Source organism: Octopus sinensis, linkage group LG20 (assembly GCF_006345805.1).
Source record: "Octopus sinensis linkage group LG20, ASM634580v1, whole genome shotgun sequence".
In the NCBI taxonomy this organism is placed as follows: Eukaryota; Metazoa; Mollusca; class Cephalopoda; order Octopoda; family Octopodidae; genus Octopus; species Octopus sinensis.
Window position 1 is genome coordinate 18,453,044 of NC_043016.1, and position 24,123 is coordinate 18,477,166.

Sequence of the window (24,123 nt, forward strand, 5' to 3'; positions counted from 1 at the left end):
GATGTTAGTAGTTATAGTAGTTTTTGGTTGATGTAGTAGTAGTAGTTGTTGATGTGGTGGTTGTATGACATGCTTAATATTCTTTCAGGAAGGCTCAGAACAAATTCAGTGCGACAGAACTAGATCGATAAACACCACAGACACACCCACACACATATATATATATGTGTATATATATGTGTAATTATATATATATTATATATATCTGTGTGGTATATAGATATATGTGTGTATATATATATAGGTGTATATATAATATGTGTATATATTATATGTGTGTGTGTATATATATATATGTGTGTGTATATATATATATTTTATACTTGTGTGTGGTGTATATATGCGTATTATATGTGTATGTGTATATATTATGATATATATATGTATGTGTGTATAGATAATATATATATATATATGTGTGTGTATATAATATAATAATATATGTGTGTGTATCTATATATTATAATATATAATATGTGTGTGTGTGTATATATGTATGTATATATATATGTGGTGTAATATATATATATATGTATGTTATATATATGTGGGTATAATATATATATGTGTGTATATATATATGTATTTATATATATGTGTGTATATATATATGTATGTATATAATGTGTGTATATATATATGTATGGTATAATATTTGTGTATATATATATGTATGTATATATATGTGTGTGTGTGTGTATATATCTGGGTGTGTGTATATATATGTGTGTGTGTAATATATATATGTGTGTGTGTGTATATATATATATATGTGTGTGTGTGTGGTATATATTATATATGTGTGTTTATATATATATATATGTGTTGTGTGTATTATATATAGTAATGTTGTGGGTGTGTTATATTATAGATGTGTGTGTGTGTGTGTGTGTTATATATCTTATATATATATGTGTGTGTGTGTGTATATATTATATATATATGTGTGTGTGGTGTGGGTATATATATATATTATATGTGTGTGTGTATATATATATATATATGTGTGGTGTGTGTGTATATATATATATATGTGGGTGTATATATACACCCATACATACAAGCTCACCTTTGAACATCCTATCTTCTATGTTTATCTACGACTCTGTTGTCCTCAGTGTCCTTCCTTTGTTAATGTGGCCGAGCAATAATAGTTCTCTGGACTTCGTGGGGCACTGGACATCAAACAGAATAATTTAGTGGCAGCCACTTTACACGGAAATCTAAATAATATAAGCCTCCCATTTTCTTTCTCTTCGTTTTTTTCTTTCTCTTCATTTTTTCTTTCTTTTTTAAACTTTAAAACCGTTTTTTAAAGGTACACGTGTCTGTTGTGGTGTGCTCAGCCACATGCACGTTAAATTTCACGAGCCGGCTGTTCCGTTGATCGGATCAACTGGGAACCCTCGTCGTCGTAACCGACGGAGAGCCGCAACGATTCATAATCCGTCGTTCAGCTTGCCATCGTCATATGGTTTTGGTTGTCTCTGGTCTAAGTTCTGGTTTGAAGATAAATCTCCTTCTCTACGATCATTCTAGAAGGCTCACAGAAGTAAAAAAGCTTCATTGACGCTTCTTTGGGTTTTTTTTACCGTATGAGGACGACAAAAAAAAAAATTCAATTCTCGCTAATGTTAGCAGGAGTGGCGTGTGGGGATTAGCTTGCTAACCAACCACATGGTTCCGGTTTCAGTCCCACTGCGTAGCAATCTTGGGCAAGTGTCTTCTGCTATAGCCCCGGCCGACCAATGCCTTGTGAATGGATTTGGTAGACGGAAACTGAAAGAAGCCTGTCGATATATGTATATATATATATAATGTGTGTGTTTGTTTGTCTGTGTTTGTCTCCCCCTAGCATTGCTTGACAACCGATGCTGGTGTGTTTACGTCCCCGTCACTTAGCGTTCGGCAAAAGAGGACGATATAATAAGTAACTGGGCTTACAAAGAATAAGTCCTGTGGGTCGATTTGCTCGACTAAAGGCGGTGCTCCAGCATGGCCGCAGTCAAATGACTGAAACAAGTAAAAGAGTAAATAGTAAGAGTTAGACGCTTTAATAAACACCATTTCCTCATTGGGAATCTTTTGAATTCGTCACGGTATTCAAGTTCCCATAAGAGATGGTATCTTTTAAAACTTTTCGTTGCCATTATATTTTATTTGTGGATAGGTTTATTTATACTTATATATATGTGGATGGGTTTATTTATACTTAAACAACAAACCCAAGACGGTTTGTTGTTTAGTATAATCAGTTCTGAACAGACCACTGAACAAGAACGTTCCAGCTATGAACAACCCGACAATTTTCTATCATACTACTAACATATGTGTACGTTTGTATGTGTGTATATATGTGTGTGTGTGTGTGAATAAATCTCCACTCTGCGCTTGTAGATTATTTACAATGGAAGGATAGGTGTCCCCATCTTGATTGTTATCACAACGTTTCGGCTGATGTACTTGCCAGCCTTCGTCCGGTTTCCGGGGGAGGGGGAATCTCGAACCCAACCCATTATTTAACTAATGGGGTACCCTGGTCTCATTCCTAAGGTATTTTTTTGCTGATGTTATATTATTTATTCAAGTCACTAACTGGGACTGAACCCGGAATCTTGGAATTAGTAGCCTGCGCTCTTAACCACTGTGCTATATGCACTGATGAAAGCTAAAAAGTACATCAGCCGAAACGTTGTGGTAACAACAAACAAGGTGCGGACACCTATCGGTCCATTGTGAATAATGTACATAATTCCTCTTGCGTTTCAATTATATATACGTATTCGAAATGCGGAGTAGATAAAACAGGGGACAACTGATGAAGGGATTGTTCTTTATGTTGCCTGTCTCGTTTCTCTATTTGTTTCTTTCATTGTCCGCAAAAAAAGTTCGTTTTCCGTGTTTTTGCATTTCAGGTTTTCGTTTTTCATGTTGTTTACGATTTTTGACGTCCTGTACCCATATTTGCATGTGTGTGTGTGGTTTGTTATATATATATATATATATATATATATATATAATAATATATATATTATTTCTTTAATTGCCCACAAGGGTCTAAACATAGAGGGGGACAAACAGACAGATAAAGGGATTAAGTCGATTACATCGACCCCAGTACGTAGCTGGTACTTAATTTATCGACCCCGAAAGGTGAAAGGCAAAGTCGACCTCGGGCGGAATTTTGAACACAGAACGTACCGGCAGACGACCTAACCGCTATATATATATATATATATATATATAACTAGCTAACCGATTTGCTCATTCTTTCTTCATATAAGGTGATAGGAAGAGATTTGAGTGGCATTTGGCAGCTATCTGTAGTACTTCGATGAAATAAATTGATGTGGATAAGAATAAGTATATGCGTGTGCGAAAAAATTAATACGTTTTTTGTAGATCGAAAAAAGTGGCCTTCAAAATCGATTTTGATATCAATCAAAACTAAACTCTTGCTACTAGTATTACTCAATTTTCAGTGAAATATTGGCTTGATGCAAAACTTAAAACTGGTGCACGCACCCACGCAACAGTATATATATACCACACACACATACACAATATGTTCACAAATTTTCATCACATGAATAGATGCTACAAGACGCATCATACATACGCACTCAACAAAGTGTAGTCACACATATTATTTGAGTGTAGTATATACACACTTATACACACACATATTTGTGTGTAATGTGTATAAGCTGACACGCATACAAACATCTATACTCTTTTACTTGTTTCAGTAATTTGACTGTGGCCATGCTGGAGCACCGCCTTTAGTCGACCCAGTACTTATTCTATCGGTCTCCTTTTGACACCGCTAAGTTAGGGAGACGTAAACACACCAGCATCGCATGTCAAACGATGTTGGGGAGGGACAAGCACAGACACACACACATATATATATATATACATATATACGACGGGCTTCTTTCAGTTTCCGTCTACCAAATCCCCTCACAATGTTTTGGTCGGCCCGAGGCTATAGTAGAAGACTCTTGCCCAAAGTGCCCAACAGTGGGACTGAAACCCGGAACCATGTGGTTGGTAAGTAAGCTACTTACCACACACCACTCCTGCACCTATAATATATATATATATATATACACGACGGGCTTCTTCAGTTTCCGTCTACCAAACCCACTCGCAAGGCTTTGGTCGGCCCGAGGCTATAGTAGAAGGCACTTGCTCAAGGTGCCATGAGGCGGGACTGAACCCGGAACCATGTGGTTGGTAAGCAAGGCTACTTACCACACAGCCACTCCTGCACCTATATATAAATATATATATATTTATATACGACGGGCTTCTTTCAGTTTCCGTCTACCAAATCCACTCACAATGCTTTGGTCGGCCCGAGGCTATAGTAGAAGGCACTTGCCCAAGGTGCCATGCAGTGGGACTGAACCTGGAACCATGTGGTTGGTAAGCAAGCTACTTACTACACAGCCACTCCTACGCCTATATACATGTTTCCTTTATGATTTTCCTTATATATGGGAAAATTTTTAAACTGCGTGTTGATGTGCATAGTCTGTTGTTACGTAACGTTATTAGACTTCATTATGTATGTTAATAGTAAAAAAAAAAAAATCAGAGCAACGCTATGCGTATAATTATACCGTCAGCTAATCCCGCTGAGGAAGAAACCCGTTGTTTGCTTATAGAAATCCGAACCAAAGAACAGCAATTATATCTGAATAGGGTGAATAAAGTGTCGTACAAGTTAGTGCAGTGGTACCGTTCTCTCGCATTGAGCTTCGGAAGAATGGGAGGAGGTTGTTGGTTGTAAAAAAAAAAAGGCTTTTAATTTAGCGATTTATGTTATCGATTATGTGAGCGTGTATATTTGTGTGTGACAAAAAAAAAAACGCGTGTGCATTATTGACTGTTAATATGTATAAATGTATTTTAACTGTGTTATATTTTACTTGTTCTTGACATCAGACTCCGGCCATGCTGGGGCACGCACCACTTTGAAGGGTTTAATTAAACAAATTGACATATTAGTGCTTACTTTTTAAAACTTGATACTTATTTTATCGGATTCATTTGCCGAACCGCTATGTTTACAGGGACAGGCGCAGGAGTGACTGTGTGGTAAGTGGCTTGTCTACCAACCACATGGTTCCGGGTTTCAGTCCCCACTGCGTGGCACCTTGGGCAAGTGTCTTTCTACTATAGCCTCGGCCGACCAAAGCCTTGTGAGTGGATTTGGTAGACGAAACTGAAAGAAGCCTGTCGTATATATGTTATATATATGTGTGTGTGTGTGGTATATGTTTGTCTGTGTTTGTCTCTCTAGCATTGCTTGACAACCGATGCTGGTGTGTTTACGTCCCTGTCACTTAGCGGTTTGGCAAAAAGAGACCGATAGAGTAAGTACTACTGGCTTACAAAGAAAAGTCCCCGGGTCGAGTGCTCGACTAAAGGCGGTGCTCCAGCATGGGCCGCAGTCAAATGACTGAAACAAGTAAAAGAGAAAAGAGTAAAAGAGTAAAGTGTATACCAACACTAGTCGTCAAGCGGTGGGATTGGGGGTGGAGTGCTCGAACTCATTTCTTTCTCTCTCGCTCTCTTTTTCTTCGGTCTCTCTCTTTCTCTTCCATATAGCAGGAAAAACATAAAGGAATCAGATTTACATAGTTGTTTGTATGCATGCCTGCCTGTACACATTACAAATATATAAAGTGATTGCGTAAGATTTGTGTGTGTGTGTGACTATAATGAGAGATAGATTGATAGACACACAGACACAGGCAGAAAGACGGATGGATATAGATAGATGGATGGATGGAGGAATATTAGATAGATATGGGTGAAGATAGAGACCTAGCTAGATATATACATAAATACACACAAACATACACATATAAATACACACATGCATACACATACATACACACTTGCACACACATATGCATGCATACACACATGCATACACATACACACATGCATACACATACACACATACATACACACACATACATACACACACATACATACACACACATGCATATACACTCATGCATACACACTCATGCATACACACACATGCATACACACACATGCATACACACACATGCATACACACACACACATGCATACACACACACACATGCATGCACACACATGCATGCACACACATGCATACACACACATGCATGCACACACATGCATGCACACTCATGCATACACACTCATGCATACACACACATGCATACACACACATGCATACACACACACACATACGCATGCACACACACACACACACACATGCATGCACACATACGCATGCACACACACACACACATGCATGCACACATACGCATGCACACACATGCATACACACACACACATGCATGCACACATACGCATGCACACACATGCATACACACACACACATGCATGCACACATACGCATGCACACACATGCATGCACACACATGCATGCACACACATGCATACACACACACATGCATACACACACATACACGCATACACACACATGCATGCACACGCGCGCACGTGGGCAGAGAAACTAGAAATCTCGCAAAATGAATTCCGTTTAAGATTAGGACATAGATACTTTACTCTGTGGACTTCCATTTATTTGTTTACTTATTTTGCTGCTAGGAAACTTATAACGAAAACTTCTCCGTCCGTCTTGTTTTGTATATCCATGACTACGATATTTAAATTAATTCTCTCTCTTTTTTTTTTTTTTTTTTTAATCTTTTTAACGATAAGAAATCTTGAGAGATATTTGGTTGGTATTTCTAGCAGGTTCATATATTAGTTATAGGTTTTATTCAGAACATGTTACATCTAAATGTAAGGCGCAGGAGTGGCTGTGTGGTAAGTAGCTTGCTTACGAACAACGTAGTTCCGGGTTCAGCCCCACTACGTGGCATCTTGGGCAAGTGTCTTCTGCTATAGCTCCAGGCCGACCAAAGCCTTGTGAGTGGATTTGGTAGACGGAAACTGAAAGAAGCCCGTCGTATATATGTGTGTATATATATATGTGTGTGTGTATGTTTGTCTCCCTAGCATTGCTTGACAACCGATGCTGGTGTGTTTACGTCCCCGTCACTTAGCGGTTCGGCAAAAAAGAGACCGATAGAATAAGTACTAGGCTTACAAAGAATAAGTCCAGGGGTCGATTTGCTCGACTAAAGGCGGTGCTCCAGCATGGTCGCAGTCAAATGATTGAAACAAGTAAAAAAAAAAAACGAAAAAACCCTCTCACGCATTTCTAACGGTCTTAGCTAATACCGGAAATATGTTGCCATGTGGTACAGACTATGGCACCTCTAGCACCGTATTTTAATACGTAACGTAAACTTTGTTTTTCTCGATCGATTTGGCAGAGACGTTTTGTCTTAGAAGATATCTTTAAAAACAGCATAATTACTTTCGCTGTCATTAATATAAATTACCCACTCTTTGAAGCCATGGCAATGTAAAACTCTTTCTCTTGATATAAATAGATTAGTTAATTATCTTTATCTTTTATCATCTACTTCAGTTATTGAACCGCGGCTATGCTGGGGCACCAACATGAAGGGTTTTTAGTCGAACGAATCGACTTTCAGGGCTTTTTTTGTAAAAAAAAAAAAACCTGGTACTTATTTTAGCGGTCTCTTTTTGCCGGACCCGCTATGTTATGTGGACGTGAACACACCAACAACTGTTGTCAAGTGGGGGACAAACATGGACAGACCCACATATAGATATATATACATACGTGTGTATGTGAGAGTGTATGTATGACAAGCTTCTTTCAGTTTTCGTCAACGAAAACCACTCGCAAGGCTTTTGGTTTTTCTAATAGCTGCATATGGTGTTTGTCTGTGATTTCAAGTAGTCAGTCTTGGAAGGTTTCTGACTACTTTCACTTTCGTTATAGGAAACGGCAAGTAAATTAAGGATATTGTAATAGGATATTGATACTGGATCAGGGGGAGGATCATCCATTTACTGCATTATTGGTTGCGAACAAGCCAGAAAAATTTTTTTTACTGAGTTAGTAAAATAATTAATAGTATTTTTTTTTCTCTCTGAGTTCGATCATTAAATTATATTTGTATTGTCAGCCTATCTGTTAATGCGAAAGTACGCCCGAAATCACCGATATTGTGGCCATACTGGAGCAACCGTCTTGAAGAATTTTAGTCGAACGAATTGATTCCAATCCCTTTTTTAATCCCGGTAATTATTCACAACTGAATCGCTAAGTTATGGTGATGTAATCACACCAATACCGGTTTTAAATTAAAGATGTGGAGTACACACACCCACACACACACCAAACACACAACCACACACACACCACACACACACACAACACACACACACACACACACAAACAACACCACACACACACACCAACACACACACACACACACACACACACACACACACCACAACACAAAAACACACACACACCCACACACACAAACACACACCACACACACACACCACACAAACACACACCACACACACCAACACACACACCACACACACACCACACACACAAACACACACACACACACACACACACCACACACACACAACACACACAAACACACACACACACACACAACACACACACAAACACACACACACACACACACACAAACACACACACACACACACACACACACACACACACAAACACACACACACAAACACACACACACAAACACACACACACAAACACACACACACACACACACACATCTATATAGGTATACTTGAAATCTAAAGAAAAACAATGACGACGACAAATGTATGAACAACAAGAAGGTGTATTATTTTGACGCTCAGGAAAAATGAAAGCCTTTTACGTTTCGAGCCTATGCCTTCAACAGAAAGAAATAAGAGAAAATAAACAAAGACAGAATGAAAAAAAACTTGTAGATTTCAGCAGTCAACATGGGGAATATATATATATATATATGTTAATATATATATATATATATATATATATATATATATATATCTATATATATATATATATATATATATACACGCACACACATACATTACAGGCTTATTACAGTTTTCCATGTACCAAATATACCCACAAGCTTTATCTCAGCCTGAGGCTAAAGTAGACACTTACTCAAGCTGCCACACAGTGGGACTGAACCGGAGCCATGTGTTGGGAAGCAAACTTCTTACCACACAGCCACAGAAATGGATACACTCATTGCAGATAATTTCATCATCACCGTTCGAGTTCTGGTTCTTAATAGTAATCACATAAAACTGTCGCCGTTGTGAGATTACATATATGTATGTGTGTGCGAGAGAGAGAGAGAGAGAGAGAGAAACAGAAGGCATATGCAATAATATACATACATACAAGGCGGCGAGCTGGCAGACACGTTAGCGCGCCGGGTGAAATGCTTAGCGGTATTTCGTCTGTCGTTACGTTCTGAGTTCAAATTCCGCCGAGGTCAACTTTGCCTTTCATCATTTCGGGGTCGATAAATAAAGTACCAGTTTCGCACTGAGGGCGATATAATTGACTCAATCCCTTCGTCTGTCCTTGTTTGTCCCCTCTATGTTTAGCCCCTTGTGGGCAGTAAAGAAATATAAATAATATACATACATGCTACATATCGTAGTCATATTATTATTTCTACGTAACTTTTACATGGACATAAAATGTTGAATTAAAAATTCTTTTCATAACGATAAAGTTTATATTTTTCCAATGTGATTCGAACCTAAAATATTTTGAGTTTTCTTAAATATTTTTATTTTTATTTTTTTTTATTCTAGGGTTAGCGACAAAGATGTGGTGAAAAAGACAAAAATATTGAACATACTTTCAGCAGCATGCGTTTTATTCAACCACGTTACATGACCGAGTGGTTAGAGTCACTTGAGTATTTCAAAGTAAGGTGGAGTTCGATTATATATATATATAGGTATAAATCTAATTACTCGACAAATATTAATCTAACACAATTATATCATTTTGACAAAATTAATTCAACTTTTAAAACCAAATTTTTGTTTTTTGTTTGTTTTGTCAAAAAACAAACAAATCCAAGACAATCGGATATCTAATAAATGGATGGAATTGTACCAGTGTGCGTGTTGATTATATTTAGCATGATGACTCTCCCTAGACACAACAAATATATATATATATATATGATATTTGTATGTGTGTGTGTGTAAAATCTCGGCTCAACTAGAATCAAGTCTGCGACAATCAAGGAATAGTCAGTTATATCCAAATTCTCAATTTTTTTACATGATTGCTTATATATATATATATATATATATATATATATATATATATATATATAAATAATGAAGGGTAAAATTAATTAATAATTATAATTTTACCAAGTAGTTCGGTATGTTAACAGAACCATTATCGGTAAACTTATATTTTATGGTAGTAGAATTGTATTTAACTGCTATTTCTAAATTTCGGTATGTGGTGAAGCAAATTTGCTGAAGTCTAATTATAATTATGCCCATAATTATAGAATATATATATATATATATATATACAATATTTACATTACTTTACTCGTAGTCAAGATAAAACTCTGAGTTTCAGATGCCGAAGTGGAATCCACAACACCATCTCTCTTCGGTTATCTGGCTATTTGAAAACGTTATGAAAAAATACCGTTAAAAATGAAGGGGAAATTACTCTGTTATAACTCTGCTTTGCCTGCGTACTTATACATCGCTCGCATTTTTCGTCATAAAAATTATATAAAAATACATAAAAAAATACATAAAAAATATATAAAAATATATAAATTCTTCTTGGGACATACACAGAAAGCATGTTCTCTATCCGTTTTCTTTTGGGGACCAAAAACGTAACAGAAATTTAGTCACATGTGGGCATGATCCGAAAAGCCTGTCCTTGTATTTAGACATGTGGTGGGTCTAAGCTGCTTTTCCAGATAAGCCATCTCTCCATGTCGCATAAACCGCACCTTCCGCTGCCGTTAGTATAGGGCTTACATCTGGCCAAAATCTTCCATGTATGTTATAATCGACACCTTTATCTCTTAAAGACCAAATATGATTGGATAATTGTGTCGCTTTTCTTTTGTTCCAGTGCCTAAAGCTCAAAGTGTGGTTATTGAACCTGGCCTTGAAATTACCCTCTGTCAGGCCCACGTATTTCTTCGTCGAAACGGTGTCTTTAGTGGTTATAGAGTTTACGGTAGCTTCATATATGATGGTCTTGGACATGCAAGCTCCATTTAGCGGGCACAATTCTTTATTCCTGCATGAACAGCTGTTTTCTTCTTCTGTGTTTTTTGTATGTTATGATTGATTATGTTTTTAAATTGGTAGTTGAACTAAACTAATTTTTAAATTGTGTCTATTGAAGAGTTTCCTATAAGCATGGTTAACTGAAAATGTCTATCTATCAGTGCTAGGAAATATTTACCTATATTGAAGGCAACCTCGGTGAGTAAGGGGGCGTAAAACCAGATGACCTTCCTATTTCTATTATTCCTTTTCCTTATTGTTGGGCTGGTGATAGGTGTATATTTTATTTTTTAGCGAAAAAATAAAATATACACCTATCACCAGCCCAACAATAAGGAACAGGAATAATAGAAATAGGAAGGTCATCTGGTTTACGCCCCCTTACTCCCCGAGGTTGCCTTCATATAGGTAAATATTTCCTAGCACTGATAGATAGACATTTTCCAGTTAACCATGCTTATAGGAAACTCTTCAATAGACACAATTTAAAAATTAGTTTTAGTTCAACTACCAATTTTAAAAACATAATCATAACATAACAAAAAACACAAGAAGAAAACAGCTGTTCATGCAGGAAAAGAATTGTGCCCGCTAAATGGAGCTTGCATGTCCAAGACCATCATATATGAAGCTACCGTAAACTCTATAACCACTAAAGACACCGTTTCGACGAAGAAATACGTGGGCCTGACAGAGGGTAATTTCAAGGCCAGGTTCAATAACCACACTTTGAGCTTTAGGCACTGGAACAAAAGAAAAGCGACACAATTATCCAATCATATTGGGCTTTAAGAGATAAAGGTGTCGATTATAACATACAATGGAAGATTTTGGCCAGATGTAAGCCCTATACTAACGGCAGCGGAAGGTGCGTTTTATGCGACATGGAGAGATGGCTTATCTGGAAAAGCAGCTTAGACCCTACCACATGTCTAAATACAAGGACAGAGCTTTTCGGATCATGCCCACATGTGACTAAATTTCTGTTACGTTTTTGGTCCCCTAAAGAAAACGGATAGAACATGCTTTCTGTGTTATGTCCCAAGAAGATTTTATATATTTTTATATATTTTTCTATGTATTTTTTTATGTATTTTTATATAATTTTTATGACGAAAAATGCGAGCAATGTATAAGTACGCAGGCAAAGCAGAGTTATAACAGAGTAATTTCTCTTCATTTTTAACGGTATTTTTTCATAACGTTTTCAAATAGCCAGATAACCGAAGAGATAGTGTTGTGGATTTCCACTTCGGCATCTGAAACTCAGAGTTTTATCTTGACTACCGAGTAATGTAACATATTGTAAGATAAATTTCCTCTATTTACATAATATTGAGGTCTCTTTCTTTCTTTTGTTATCTTACCGTTTTATCTATATATATATTATATATATTATATATATATATATATATATTATATGTGTGTGGTATAAAATCATTTGGTTATCTCCTCTTTACTCTCTCTTTTACTTGTTTCAGTCATTTGACTGCGGTCATGCTGGAGCACCACCTTTAGTCGTGCAAATCGACCCCGGGACTTATTCTTTGTAAGCCCAGTACTTATTGTATCGGTCTCTTTTGCCGAACCGCTAAGTGACGGGGACGCAAACACACCAGCATCGGTTGTCAAGCAATGCTAGGGGGACAAACACACACGCATACATATATATATCTATACATATATACGAAGGGCTTCTTTCAGTTTCCGTCTACCAAATCCACTCACAAGGCATTGGTCGGCCCGGGGCTATAGCAGAAGACACTTGCCCAAGATGCCACACGGTGGGACTGAACCCGGGACCATGTGGTTGGTTAGCAAGCTACTTACCACACAGCCACTGTGTGGCAAAATAATATATAAAATAATAATAATAAAGGGTAAAATTAATTAATGAATTAATAATTTTACCAAGTAGTTTAACTGCGATTTCTAAATTTCGGTATGTAGTAAATCAAATTTTGCTGAACCCTAATTATAATTATGCTTATAATTATAGAATATATATACATATATATATGTGTGTGTGTGTGTGTGTGTGTGCAAAATCATTTGGTTATCTCCTATGTAGGCAGCTTCGAATTTATCAGATGATTTTCTAAAATGAAAATATCGATTGTGCAAGAACATTGTATTATACAAATTTATCATATTGCATCAGAGATAAGTATTAGTTTTTTTGTTTTTTTTTTTTGCATTATCGTCCGAAGAACTTCATCCATTTTTCTTTTTTTTTTCTTTTTTTTTTTTCTTTTATTGATTTATCGTTTATAACTATAACATCTGCTCAATCCGTTACGCTGCTATTGATTTTTTCGCATAAACATAACTGTCATTACAATAATTATCAACACCACTTACCTACCACACACACACACAAAAATAAAACACGTCGCAATAGTGTAGATTACCACTCGACTAAGGATCCCTCACATGACTGATCGGCTTACTAGAAATAGCAGGCATGGTTGTGTAGTAAGAAGCTTACTTCCCAACTACTGTAGCCTTAGGCCGGTTTGGTAGACGGAAACTGAAAGAAGCCCGTCGTATATATGTATATATATATATATGTATGCGTGTGTGTGTTTGTGTGTCTGTGTTTGTCCCCCTAGCATTGCTTGACAACCGATGCTGGTGTTTACGTTCCCGTTACTTAGCGGTTCGGCAAAAGGGACCGATAGAATAAGTACTGGGCTTACAAAAAGAATAAGTCCCGGGGTCGAGTTGCTCGATTAAAGGCGGTGCTCCAGCATGGCCGCAGTCAAATGACTGAAACAAGTAAAAGAGTATATATATATATATATATGTGTGTGTGTGTCTGTGTTTATCCCCTTCACTATCGCTTGACAACCGGTGTTAGTGTGTTTACGTCCCCCGTAACATAGCGGCTTGGCAAAAGATACCGATAGAATAAGCACTAAGGTTTACAACGAATAGGTCCTGGGGTCCATTTCCTCGACTAAATCCCCTTTAAGGCGGTACTCCAGCATGGTCGCAGTCAAATGATTGAAGCAAGTAAAAGAATAAAAGAATATTGTCTCATAGAAGAAGACGGCATTTTATCTAACGAAGTCCTGCATATTCCTGAAGTATTTTGGTTAGAATCGACACGGAACTTAAAAGCAACATCTATAGAACTTCAATTGTTTTTTCGCAGTTGCTAAATTCCATTTTTTTTTTTCATATTCATTATCTCAAAGAAAAATTCTTTTCTCGCATAAATAACTGGATATCTTTCTCTAAATATTCGATCCCATTTCTAGTGTCCTTGTTTTGTGTTCGTTTATGACTATATTCCACATACCTATTTCTTTACTACCCACAAGGGGCTAAACACAGAGGGGACAAACAAGGACAGGCAAACGGATTAAGTTGATTATATCGACCCTAGTGCGTCACTGGTACTTATTTAATCGACCCCGAAAGGATGAAAGGCAAAGTCGACCTCGGTGGAATTTGAACTCAGACGAAAGCACTTCGCCCGGTGTGCTAACGATTCTGCCAGCTCGCCGCCTTATTCCACATACCTGTCGTGTACATTCTTATATGAGCATTAGTCAGCTTGTGACTATAGACTTCACGTATCCAAAATGCAACTCTAAGACGAAACCGAAAGAACAGAGTTACAAATTACTTAACCACACACACACACACGCACGCACACACACACGCACGCACGCACACACGCACGCACACACACATACACACACACTCTCTATCTACCTCTCTCTCTCTATCTACTTCTCTACCTCTCTCTCTCTCTACCTCTCTCTCTCTCTATCTACCTCTCTCTATCTACCTCTACCTCTCTCTCTCTCTCTCTCGTTATCGCTTGGCTTGTCAGATTTCTGGAAGTCTTTCCAAACCGACAACAAACTGATCCGGCATCTGATGTCTTGCTGGATAAACTGAGATACAAGAATCATGCCTGTAATGTTAAATTACTTTAATTAGACTTGGAATCTACGCTGACGTGTAAAATAGACACCTGGTGCTAGATGCTGGTTTGTGGGGGAAACTCTAACGTACATCATTATTCTCACAAAGATGCAATCATAATAAAGGTAGAATCTAGATCTACTAAAATACCCGTCTAACGACTGCGGCTGCGCATTGGAAGCCAAGTATTTGAGACTTTGTGTTCCGACCTCGATTCGAGCTAACGAAACCCTATTTCATTACACCTTAATTAAACTCTCTTTAATTGCGTAAACACCGCTTCTTGCGGTGGACTGTCCTGTACAAGGTTTTTTTTTGGGGGGGGGTGTGGTTGTGTGGTTAAGAAGTTCGATACGTAACTAGACGTTTGTGAGTTCCATCCTACTACGCGACAGCTTTTGAGCAAATAACTTCAATCATGGTCTCGGGTCGACCCAGGCCTTGTGATATTTTATTGGAGACTGTAGAAACTCGTCAGAGTTGCCATTCGATTTCTTTAGTCGAAGAACTTTATCGCCCAGTTTAATACAACCACCTGGTCTTTGTGCCCTTTTAGCAATGTCCATTTTGCAAGTCCTCCATTCTGCAGCAAATTAACTCTTCAGTCAAAAAAAAAATGTTTTTCCACGTGCCACCGAGGTTGTACATAAACTGTCAACTACCCCCAGTACTTCGACATAGTGAGCATGACCAGCTGGCTTTATTTTCAGAATACTAGTACGGTACCAACATTGATTGAATCGACTATAGCGCTTACCTGCCTTGTACAAAATTAGTCTTGCATTGCAGCTAATCAAAAGAAATCATTATTTGTCATATAGTGGAAATGTAATTATGAATTACTAACAATGGCTATCGTTTTTGGACCGTGATCGGAGCAACAGCTGTTGAGCTAAACAATAACTATTGTTACTACCATCAGCGAGCCACCACCACCACCAACATCATCGCTATCGCCGCAATCATCATTGGCGCTACCGTTTCCATTGTCGGCAGCGGCTGCAGAATGGCAGAAGAGTTAGCGTAAACGAGAATAAGCCTATTTGTTCTGAATTCAAATGTCACCAACTTTGCCTCTATTTATTTGGATATATTCATAATCTAAACCTCTTATCCCGTGTCGATTGGTTAACTTGATAGACCTTTATTAATATGATTTTTATATCAAGTATTAAATCGTCCTGATTTCAGATAAGAGTTTATTGTTTGGTTCAGCACTGATAAATGAATTTAGATTTCATCTCAACCAGATCAATTACTCACAAATTCGTCAATCACTATTTTCATTCTTCATTTTACTAAAAATATAGGGTATCATCTTAGCAGTACTCAGGAATGACCTACATAGGTGGATAGACAGACAGACAGTTAGATAGATGGATGGATGGATGGATGGACAGACGGACAAACGGACGGACGGACAGACAGATGGATAGACGGACGGACGGACGGGCGGACTGATAGACAGACAGATGGACTGATAGACGGACAGATGGACTGATAGACGGACAGATGGACTGATAGACGGACAGATGGACTGATAGACGGACAGATGGACTGATAGACGGACAGATGGACTGATAGATGGACAGATGGACTGATAGACGGACAGATGGACTGATAGACGGATAGATGGACTGATAGACGGATGGATGGATGAATAGATGGACTGATAGATAGATGGACAGATAGATAGAGAGATAGATAGATGGGCAGATAGATAGATAGATAGATTTAGCGTGTAGCTTACCTGGCCGTTTACACATTAGCGTGCGGTGTAACTCTAACCTTAACTCTAGCCATAAACCCTATCGTTTTCCCTAATTTTAAACATAAATCCCAAACCTTAACTCTAAACCCTAACCCAGATCGAGTCATTTCACATCGCAGAATATTGATACCGCGATAGACCGCGCGCTAAAGTAATACCAAATATTGAGCTGTATTCTCTCTCTCTCTCTCCTCTCTCTCTCTCTCTCTCTCTCTCTCTCTCTCTCTCTCTCTCTCTCTGATAAGTATCTATACTTGGATATAGTTATGTCCCACTGTACTTTCGATGACCATATCTGCGAATGATACGAACAGTAACTATAATAAACCGTAAAGCAAGTATTTTGTTTACAGCATGCCCCCGCTTCCTGTGATATCTATTTCTTCGAGTTACGGAAACTGTAAAACCTTATTTTCTTAATTTTTTTTTTTTTTGAAAAATATAACAAAAACAGTCGTTGTTAAAAATAAAAAAAAAAACTAGTAATTGGGTCTCGTGTATACCTGTAACCAATGATCTTGTTTATCAAATTCCGATATGAAATTATAAAAAATTCATCCAATCATACACAAGCTACAAACTGTACACATGGCTTCTGTTTAAATATGGATTCAGGGTAGACTGGTTAAAATACAAAAAATAGAGAGAAAAAAAACACGTAATTGATGTATACTCGTGTATATACGTACGTATACGCGAGTACGCAGGTGTGCGAGCGTATGTATGTAATAATATATATATATATATATATATATATATATTTCACATACTCACGCTTACCACCATTTATACGCCTCTCTCTATACACGTGTGTGTATAGAGAGAGGCGTATATACAAGTGTGTGTGTTTGTGTGTGTGTATGTCCGTGTGCGTATGTATACTCGCAGGCCAGTTGTTCTTTCTGTGTCAATCCAGTCTTAGTAATGGAACAGGCTTCTCTTTCGATTACTGGTTTCCCAGACCAGCTTGAAGACTATAACGAAGTTCGACAAAGGAATCGTATTTAGTAGAACAGGTCTATACATATTCAACAAGAAACCGCTTCTCATATCAGCTATGCAGTGACTCAAGTTATTATTGTATGCATAGGATTTTGCTATAAACTAGTGAAGTAATACATTAATATTAATGTTTACACACTAATAAACTTATATCTATTTTTGACCGTTTTATTTTATTTCTTTTTTAGCTGTTATTTACTTTTTGTTTTTTTTTTGTTTTATCCATAAATTAACGGTCATTTTCCCCCACCCCTACCCCCGTCTTCGATTCGTTTCCATTTTCACGTTTCCGCGCGCGCACACACCAGAGATATACTTTTGCTTCCTACGTATTTCTCTATCACCCCTTATCACCCCCTCTCTCTCTCTTTCTCTCTCTCTTTCTCTCTCTCTCTATCTATCTATCTATCTATCTATCTATCTCTCTATGACTTTCACGATTTCTTAGAAATACACATTATTTTTTAAGTTAAAATATGCAGCGTACTAAAAACCTGTTCATACCAATATGAACTCTTGTTTTCACACAATCGAAATACAAACACACACACACACACACATACACCCACACACATGAACACGCACATACGTACGCACGCACATACGGACACACGCTTACACACATACTTATACAAACACACTTACACACACGCACACACGTGTCTATTCAGATGGTCACATTTTCTTTCAGTTTCTCTTCACAAAGTCTGAAGATTTTTGTATATTAACCTCGAGTAGTTTGATCCAATTATCATCCTATTTCTTCCCACTCCGCACCACCCGTCCGGCGTGATTCTCATTCGTACGTCTAAATATATAAAATGGAAATTACTTACCTTTCTTAATGTTACATAATTAGGAACCATTAACGGAAAATTTTAGGTCTAAATCCAATATACATTTTTGGGGACAAATGAACGCAAGATTAGTCGAGTGTTTTACGAGTTCGAATCACCTGGTTCGGATTTCGATCCCACTGTGCGTTCATTTCTTTCCGTCATTCGCTTCTGATTGATCAGTACTTAATGAGTGAAGTTTGGAAGACGGAGATTCTATGTAAGCCCTGCACGCGCGTTGTGTGGTGAGAGAGAAAGAGAGAGAGAGAGAGGTGGCGCACATACATATGTGTGTGTATGTGTGTGCACATAGACTCGACGAGCTTCTTTCAGTTTTTGTCTAGCATATCCAATTCGCAAGACTTTGCTTGGCCCGGGGCTACAATAGAAGGCACATCCCGAAGGTATCACGCAATGGGACTAAACTACAAACCACGTGGTTGAGAACCAAGTTTCCAAACATACAACAACTCCTATATATATATATATATGCGTGGCATCTTGGGCAAGTGTCTTCTGCTATAGCCCCGGGCCGACCGATGCCTTGTGAGTGGATTTGGTAGACGGAAACTGAAAGAAGCCTGTCGTATATATGTATATATATATATGTCTGTGTGTTTGTGTGTCTGTGTTTTTACCTCCTAGCATTGCTTGACAACCGATGCTGGTGTGTTTACATCCCCGTTACTTAGCGGTTCGGCAAAAGAGACCGATAGAATAAGTACTAGGCTTACAAAGAATAAGTCCCGGGGTCGATTTGATCGACTAAAGGCGGTGCTCCAGCATGGGCCGCAGTCAAAATGACTGAAACAAGTAAAAGAGTATATATATATATATATATATATATATTATATATATATATATATATATATATATATATATATATATATATATATATATATATATATATGTTGTGTGTGTGTGTGTGCGTGTATGTAGTATATATATCTATATATATATATATATACACACAATCACACACGCACCCACACCGCGAGAGAGAGAGAGAATGAGACTAACCATGTTTATTAGTTTTGTTTACAAGTGAAAAAGTTTATTATGAATTCCTTTATGCTATAACTGTTACAACACCACATATCAATAACATAATTGTTACTTAAAATGGTGGCACTTTTGTCAGTATAGAGCAAGACTATTTAACTATTATTTAACATATGTTTATTCCTGAAGTTGATTTCTTTTTTTTCTTTGTGCACGTTTAATCAATGAAATCCTTCCACACCAAAAATTTGAACAGCTTGGAGACAAGCTTTTTTGTATTTCGTCGTCGATGAGGCTGAGAAGTACCCACAACCGTTTTTGAGTATTTCTCTCGTTCCCCAGTCAGGTGATATTGTTGCATTGCACTCTTTAGCTTCTGGAGTTGGTGCCTGCACAACGTAAAAATTGGGTACAGAATAAAATTGAACATGTCTGCATTTTGGAGAGAACGATTTAACGGTATTTAAGTGAATGAGAACCAGACGCGTGAGAAAATAGATGTGCCAAACAGTTTGCAAGCCAAAAGGCTTAAAATCGATTTCTCTTTTATTATTTTTTGTTACCTCTTTTACTTGTTTCAGTCATTTGACTGCGGCCATCCTGGAGCATCGCCTTTAGTCGAGCAAATCGACCCCAGGACTTATTCTTTGTAAGCCTAGTACTTATTCTATCGGTGTCTTTTGCCGAACCGCTAAGTTACGGTGACGTAAACACACCATCATCGGTTGTCAAGCGATGTTGGGAAGGGGGCACAAACACAGACACACAAACATATACACACACACACACACATACATATATACATGTATACGATGATCTTCTTTCAGTTTCCGCCTACCAAGTCCACTCACAAGTAGAATACACTTTCCCAAGGTGCCACGCGATGGGAATGAACCCGAAACCATGTGGTTGGTAAGCAAGCTACTTACCACACAGCCACTCCTGCGCTTTTAAAAAATATGGAACGCTTCACGAATTTGCGTGTCATCCTTGCGCATGGATCATGATAATCTTCTCTGTATCGTTCCAATTTTAGAATATGCACCATCGTACTAGATTATATAACTGGTAGAATAGTCAGAAAAGAAAACCAAGTCGGGTGATCTAAGAGATGTATTGCGTGTCAGTGAGGGAAATTCTCTAGTCAGCGGCATGCTTTTGAGGAGCATTGCAGTCTGAAATCTTTAAGTGTGGCACATGCATTTCCCCAAATGTCAGAGCATTGCACAAATGTAAATCTTCATTGAATTTGTGCAAAATAAAAAAAGTAATCAAAGGGGGTCAATAGATTAAAAAAAAATTGGTTGGTAACCCCTTTCTATTTTAAGAGAAATTGAAACGAGATATCACGAGAAGTGAACATTTTGTTAAGAGTAAAGTGATTGTACAAGTTCACGTATATGATTATGTGTATATGGTAATGAGAGTGGCAAATGAGAAGCAATACTTTATGGGATATTTGTGTATATTATTGAAAGTAAAAAAAAAAATAGACAGTAAATGCAATGACCTTTTCTGATTGTAGGCTATTTACTGGGCTGACTTATTTGAGGAATAGAATGATTCTGTCAGTAATTGGTTTTATCGAGTTGGTTGGTCTAAACGTTCATTCTCTAGTCACATGTATGTCCTTTCCTCGATTGAAGGACATATGGATGGAAGCACTCCGTCGGTTACGACGACGAGGCTTCCGGTTGATCCGATCAACGGAACAGCCTGCTCGTGAAATTAACGTGTAAGTGGCTGAGCACTCCACAGACACGTGTACCCTTAACGTAGTTCTCGGGGATATTCAGCGTGACACAGAGAGTGACAAGGCCGGCCCTTTGAAATACAGGTACAACAGAAACAGGAAGAAAGAGAGAGAGAGAGAGAAGGTTGTGGTGAAAGAGTACAGCAGGGATCACCACCACCCCCTGCCGGAGCCTCGTGGAGCTTTAGGTGTTTTCGCTCAATAAACACTCACAACGCCCGGTCTGGGAATGGAAACCGCGATCCTACGACCGCGAGTCCGCTTCCCTAACCACTGGGCCATTGCGCCTCCGAAGGACATTTATGTGACGGATCAGTAGATTGGAAACACAAAAATCAAGATTCTGATATTTTATACATTTTCGCCACAACGACGCCACAATAATCCTCTGTGAAGAGGATTAAACATATGCATGGCAATATGACAATATTTAATGTTATATAGACACACGATAAGTCTTAATCCTAACGTAATACCTCTAGATTGTAATTTAGATTTGTCAAAAACTCACAGCAGATGGACATATTGCTGTTCCACCTGGAAGTCGCCTACGTGAGTTAGAAATTCTTCATAGTAACTAAAATATTACATTACTTATCTGAAGTTAAAGTTAATCCTTTACACAAGTGGCACAAGCCATCAAAGCCCTTATTTACCTCCCTGTTAGAAAAAAAAATGTAACCAATATCTCCTTTTTACTTATTGATAGAAAGTTAGTGTGTCACTAGATTAAGGTTCCTTGCTGGGCTGTTAGCTCTCTCTCTCTCAATTCTTTCACCGAATAACTGTCTGTCGGGTTTCGATCTCCAGATCAAGTTAAGTACAAAATATAGTAACGGTTTAGCGGTATTTCGTCTGCCGTTACGTTCTGAGTTCAAATTCCGCCGAGGTCGACTTTGACTTTCACCCTTTCGGGGTTCGATTAAATAAGTACCAGTTACGCACTGGGGTCGTCGATATAATCGACTTAATCCGTTTGTCTGTCCTTGTTTGTCCTCTCTGTGTTAGCCCTTGTGGGTAGTAAAGAAATAGGTATTCGTCTGCTGCTACGTTCTGAGTTCAAATTCCGCCAAGGTCGACTTTGCCTTTAATCCTTTCGGGGTCGATGAAATAAGTACCAGTTACGCACTGGGTTCGATATAATCGACTTAATCCGTTTGTCTGTCCTTGTTTGTCCTCTCTGTGTTTAGCCCCTTGTGGGTAGTAAAGAAATAGGTTTAACAAAAATTATATTCTTTTTCGAATTTTTGGTCAAGGCATTATTTGTAATCTACATTTTTCTGTGTTGACTTTTTTTCTGTTGACTTTTATAGTTTGGTATAATAACTCAAATAGGATATAATTTTTAAATTAGACCCTAAATTGCAACTAAATGGTTTTGGCTAAGATATTTAATTTTCAGTGGTTTCGTTCACGCGGCTGCAAGTGTTAACTACGGGTCAGATGCAACTCAATTGTAAACAGCGCGAGCGCCAACAATCTACCATGTGCACAAGCATGGCCGTCAGATTAAGGAGTTCGCTTTTCAACTGGGACGATTCAGAATCGGTGCGACTGCGCGATACCAGACTAAAGCTCTATGAATCAGATTTGGTGGAAAGGAACAATGTGGAATACTATTGAAGGGATTGGAAATGTCCTTGGTTGCTTTAAGAGGAGTACCCATTAATGCAAGACTTGAACCTAGATTGCTAGCCTGAGAATAACTTCCTACCTTCCGTCGATAGTGTGGAAGGTAATGAAAATTACCATGGGCGCTATCATTTCTTCTCTGACTAAATTCCCTATTTTGTTTTTGCTCAGTGCTCCGTTCAATACTTCCTAAATTTCTAAATGTAACACGAAACTATTGGAGTAACGGATGTCTTTACAATCTCACAGAAGCTCCCATTTACTAAGCGATCAATTCCTTCCATAGTAATGTATATATTGCGAAAATATGATTGCATAATTTTAAACTTTCCTTCACATATTTGAAGAAGGAGAAAAAAAATCTCTTCTCATTAGTCGTTATATTTCGTTACAGTTTTCTAGCTCCTATGTTCAAAACAAAAATTAAAATAATAGTCATAATAAAGAGAAACCTCTAGGTTTTATCTTCGGGAAGAAATAACTTTTGTAGCAGTTGTTTATGATATTGGTTTCATTGTAGATAAGGATGTGGTTTTTTGTTGTCATAAGGCTTTATATAAATTTTCTCGGATCGTTGACACCAAGTCAAGAAAGCAGTTATGAAGGCTTCCTCGTTCGCGCTAAGTTACTTTTGGTATAATTTTCATACGGAAATTCCCAACATTTTTAAAATTGTTCATTCTATTTATTTATTTATTTATCTATCTATTGTTGCTGTGGTTATTCTATTTAACTTTGTGGTTGTTATAGGACAACAGAGAGGAATTTGTGGTCAATATGTGTACAAGGAAAATGTCAAACTGACAAGGAACGTGGTATAAAATTAGATCACAGCTTTTGTTCCGACTCTCTATTTTGACAGAAACACTTTCGTCAACACAGGTACAAACTGTACTACCCGAGTCGGTGGCCTTCGC

At 37.8% G+C, this 24,123-nt stretch overlaps 1 protein-coding gene and 1 pseudogene across 1 annotated transcript in view; one reads left to right on the plus strand and one right to left on the minus strand.

Annotated features, from left to right (window-relative positions):
* Positions 1–9,792: 9,792 nt before the first annotated feature.
* Positions 9,793–24,123, plus strand: part of LOC115222695 (formin-J-like) — a 98,890-nt gene continuing 84,559 nt past the window's right edge. The window contains exon 1 of the mRNA XM_036511700.1: positions 9,793–9,915. Coding sequence (XP_036367593.1) covers positions 9,856–9,915 — 60 coding nt within the window. The 5' untranslated portion in view covers positions 9,793–9,855. The remainder of the gene's footprint in view (positions 9,916–24,123) is intronic.
* LOC115222715 lies at positions 20,775–20,874 on the minus strand (annotated as a pseudogene).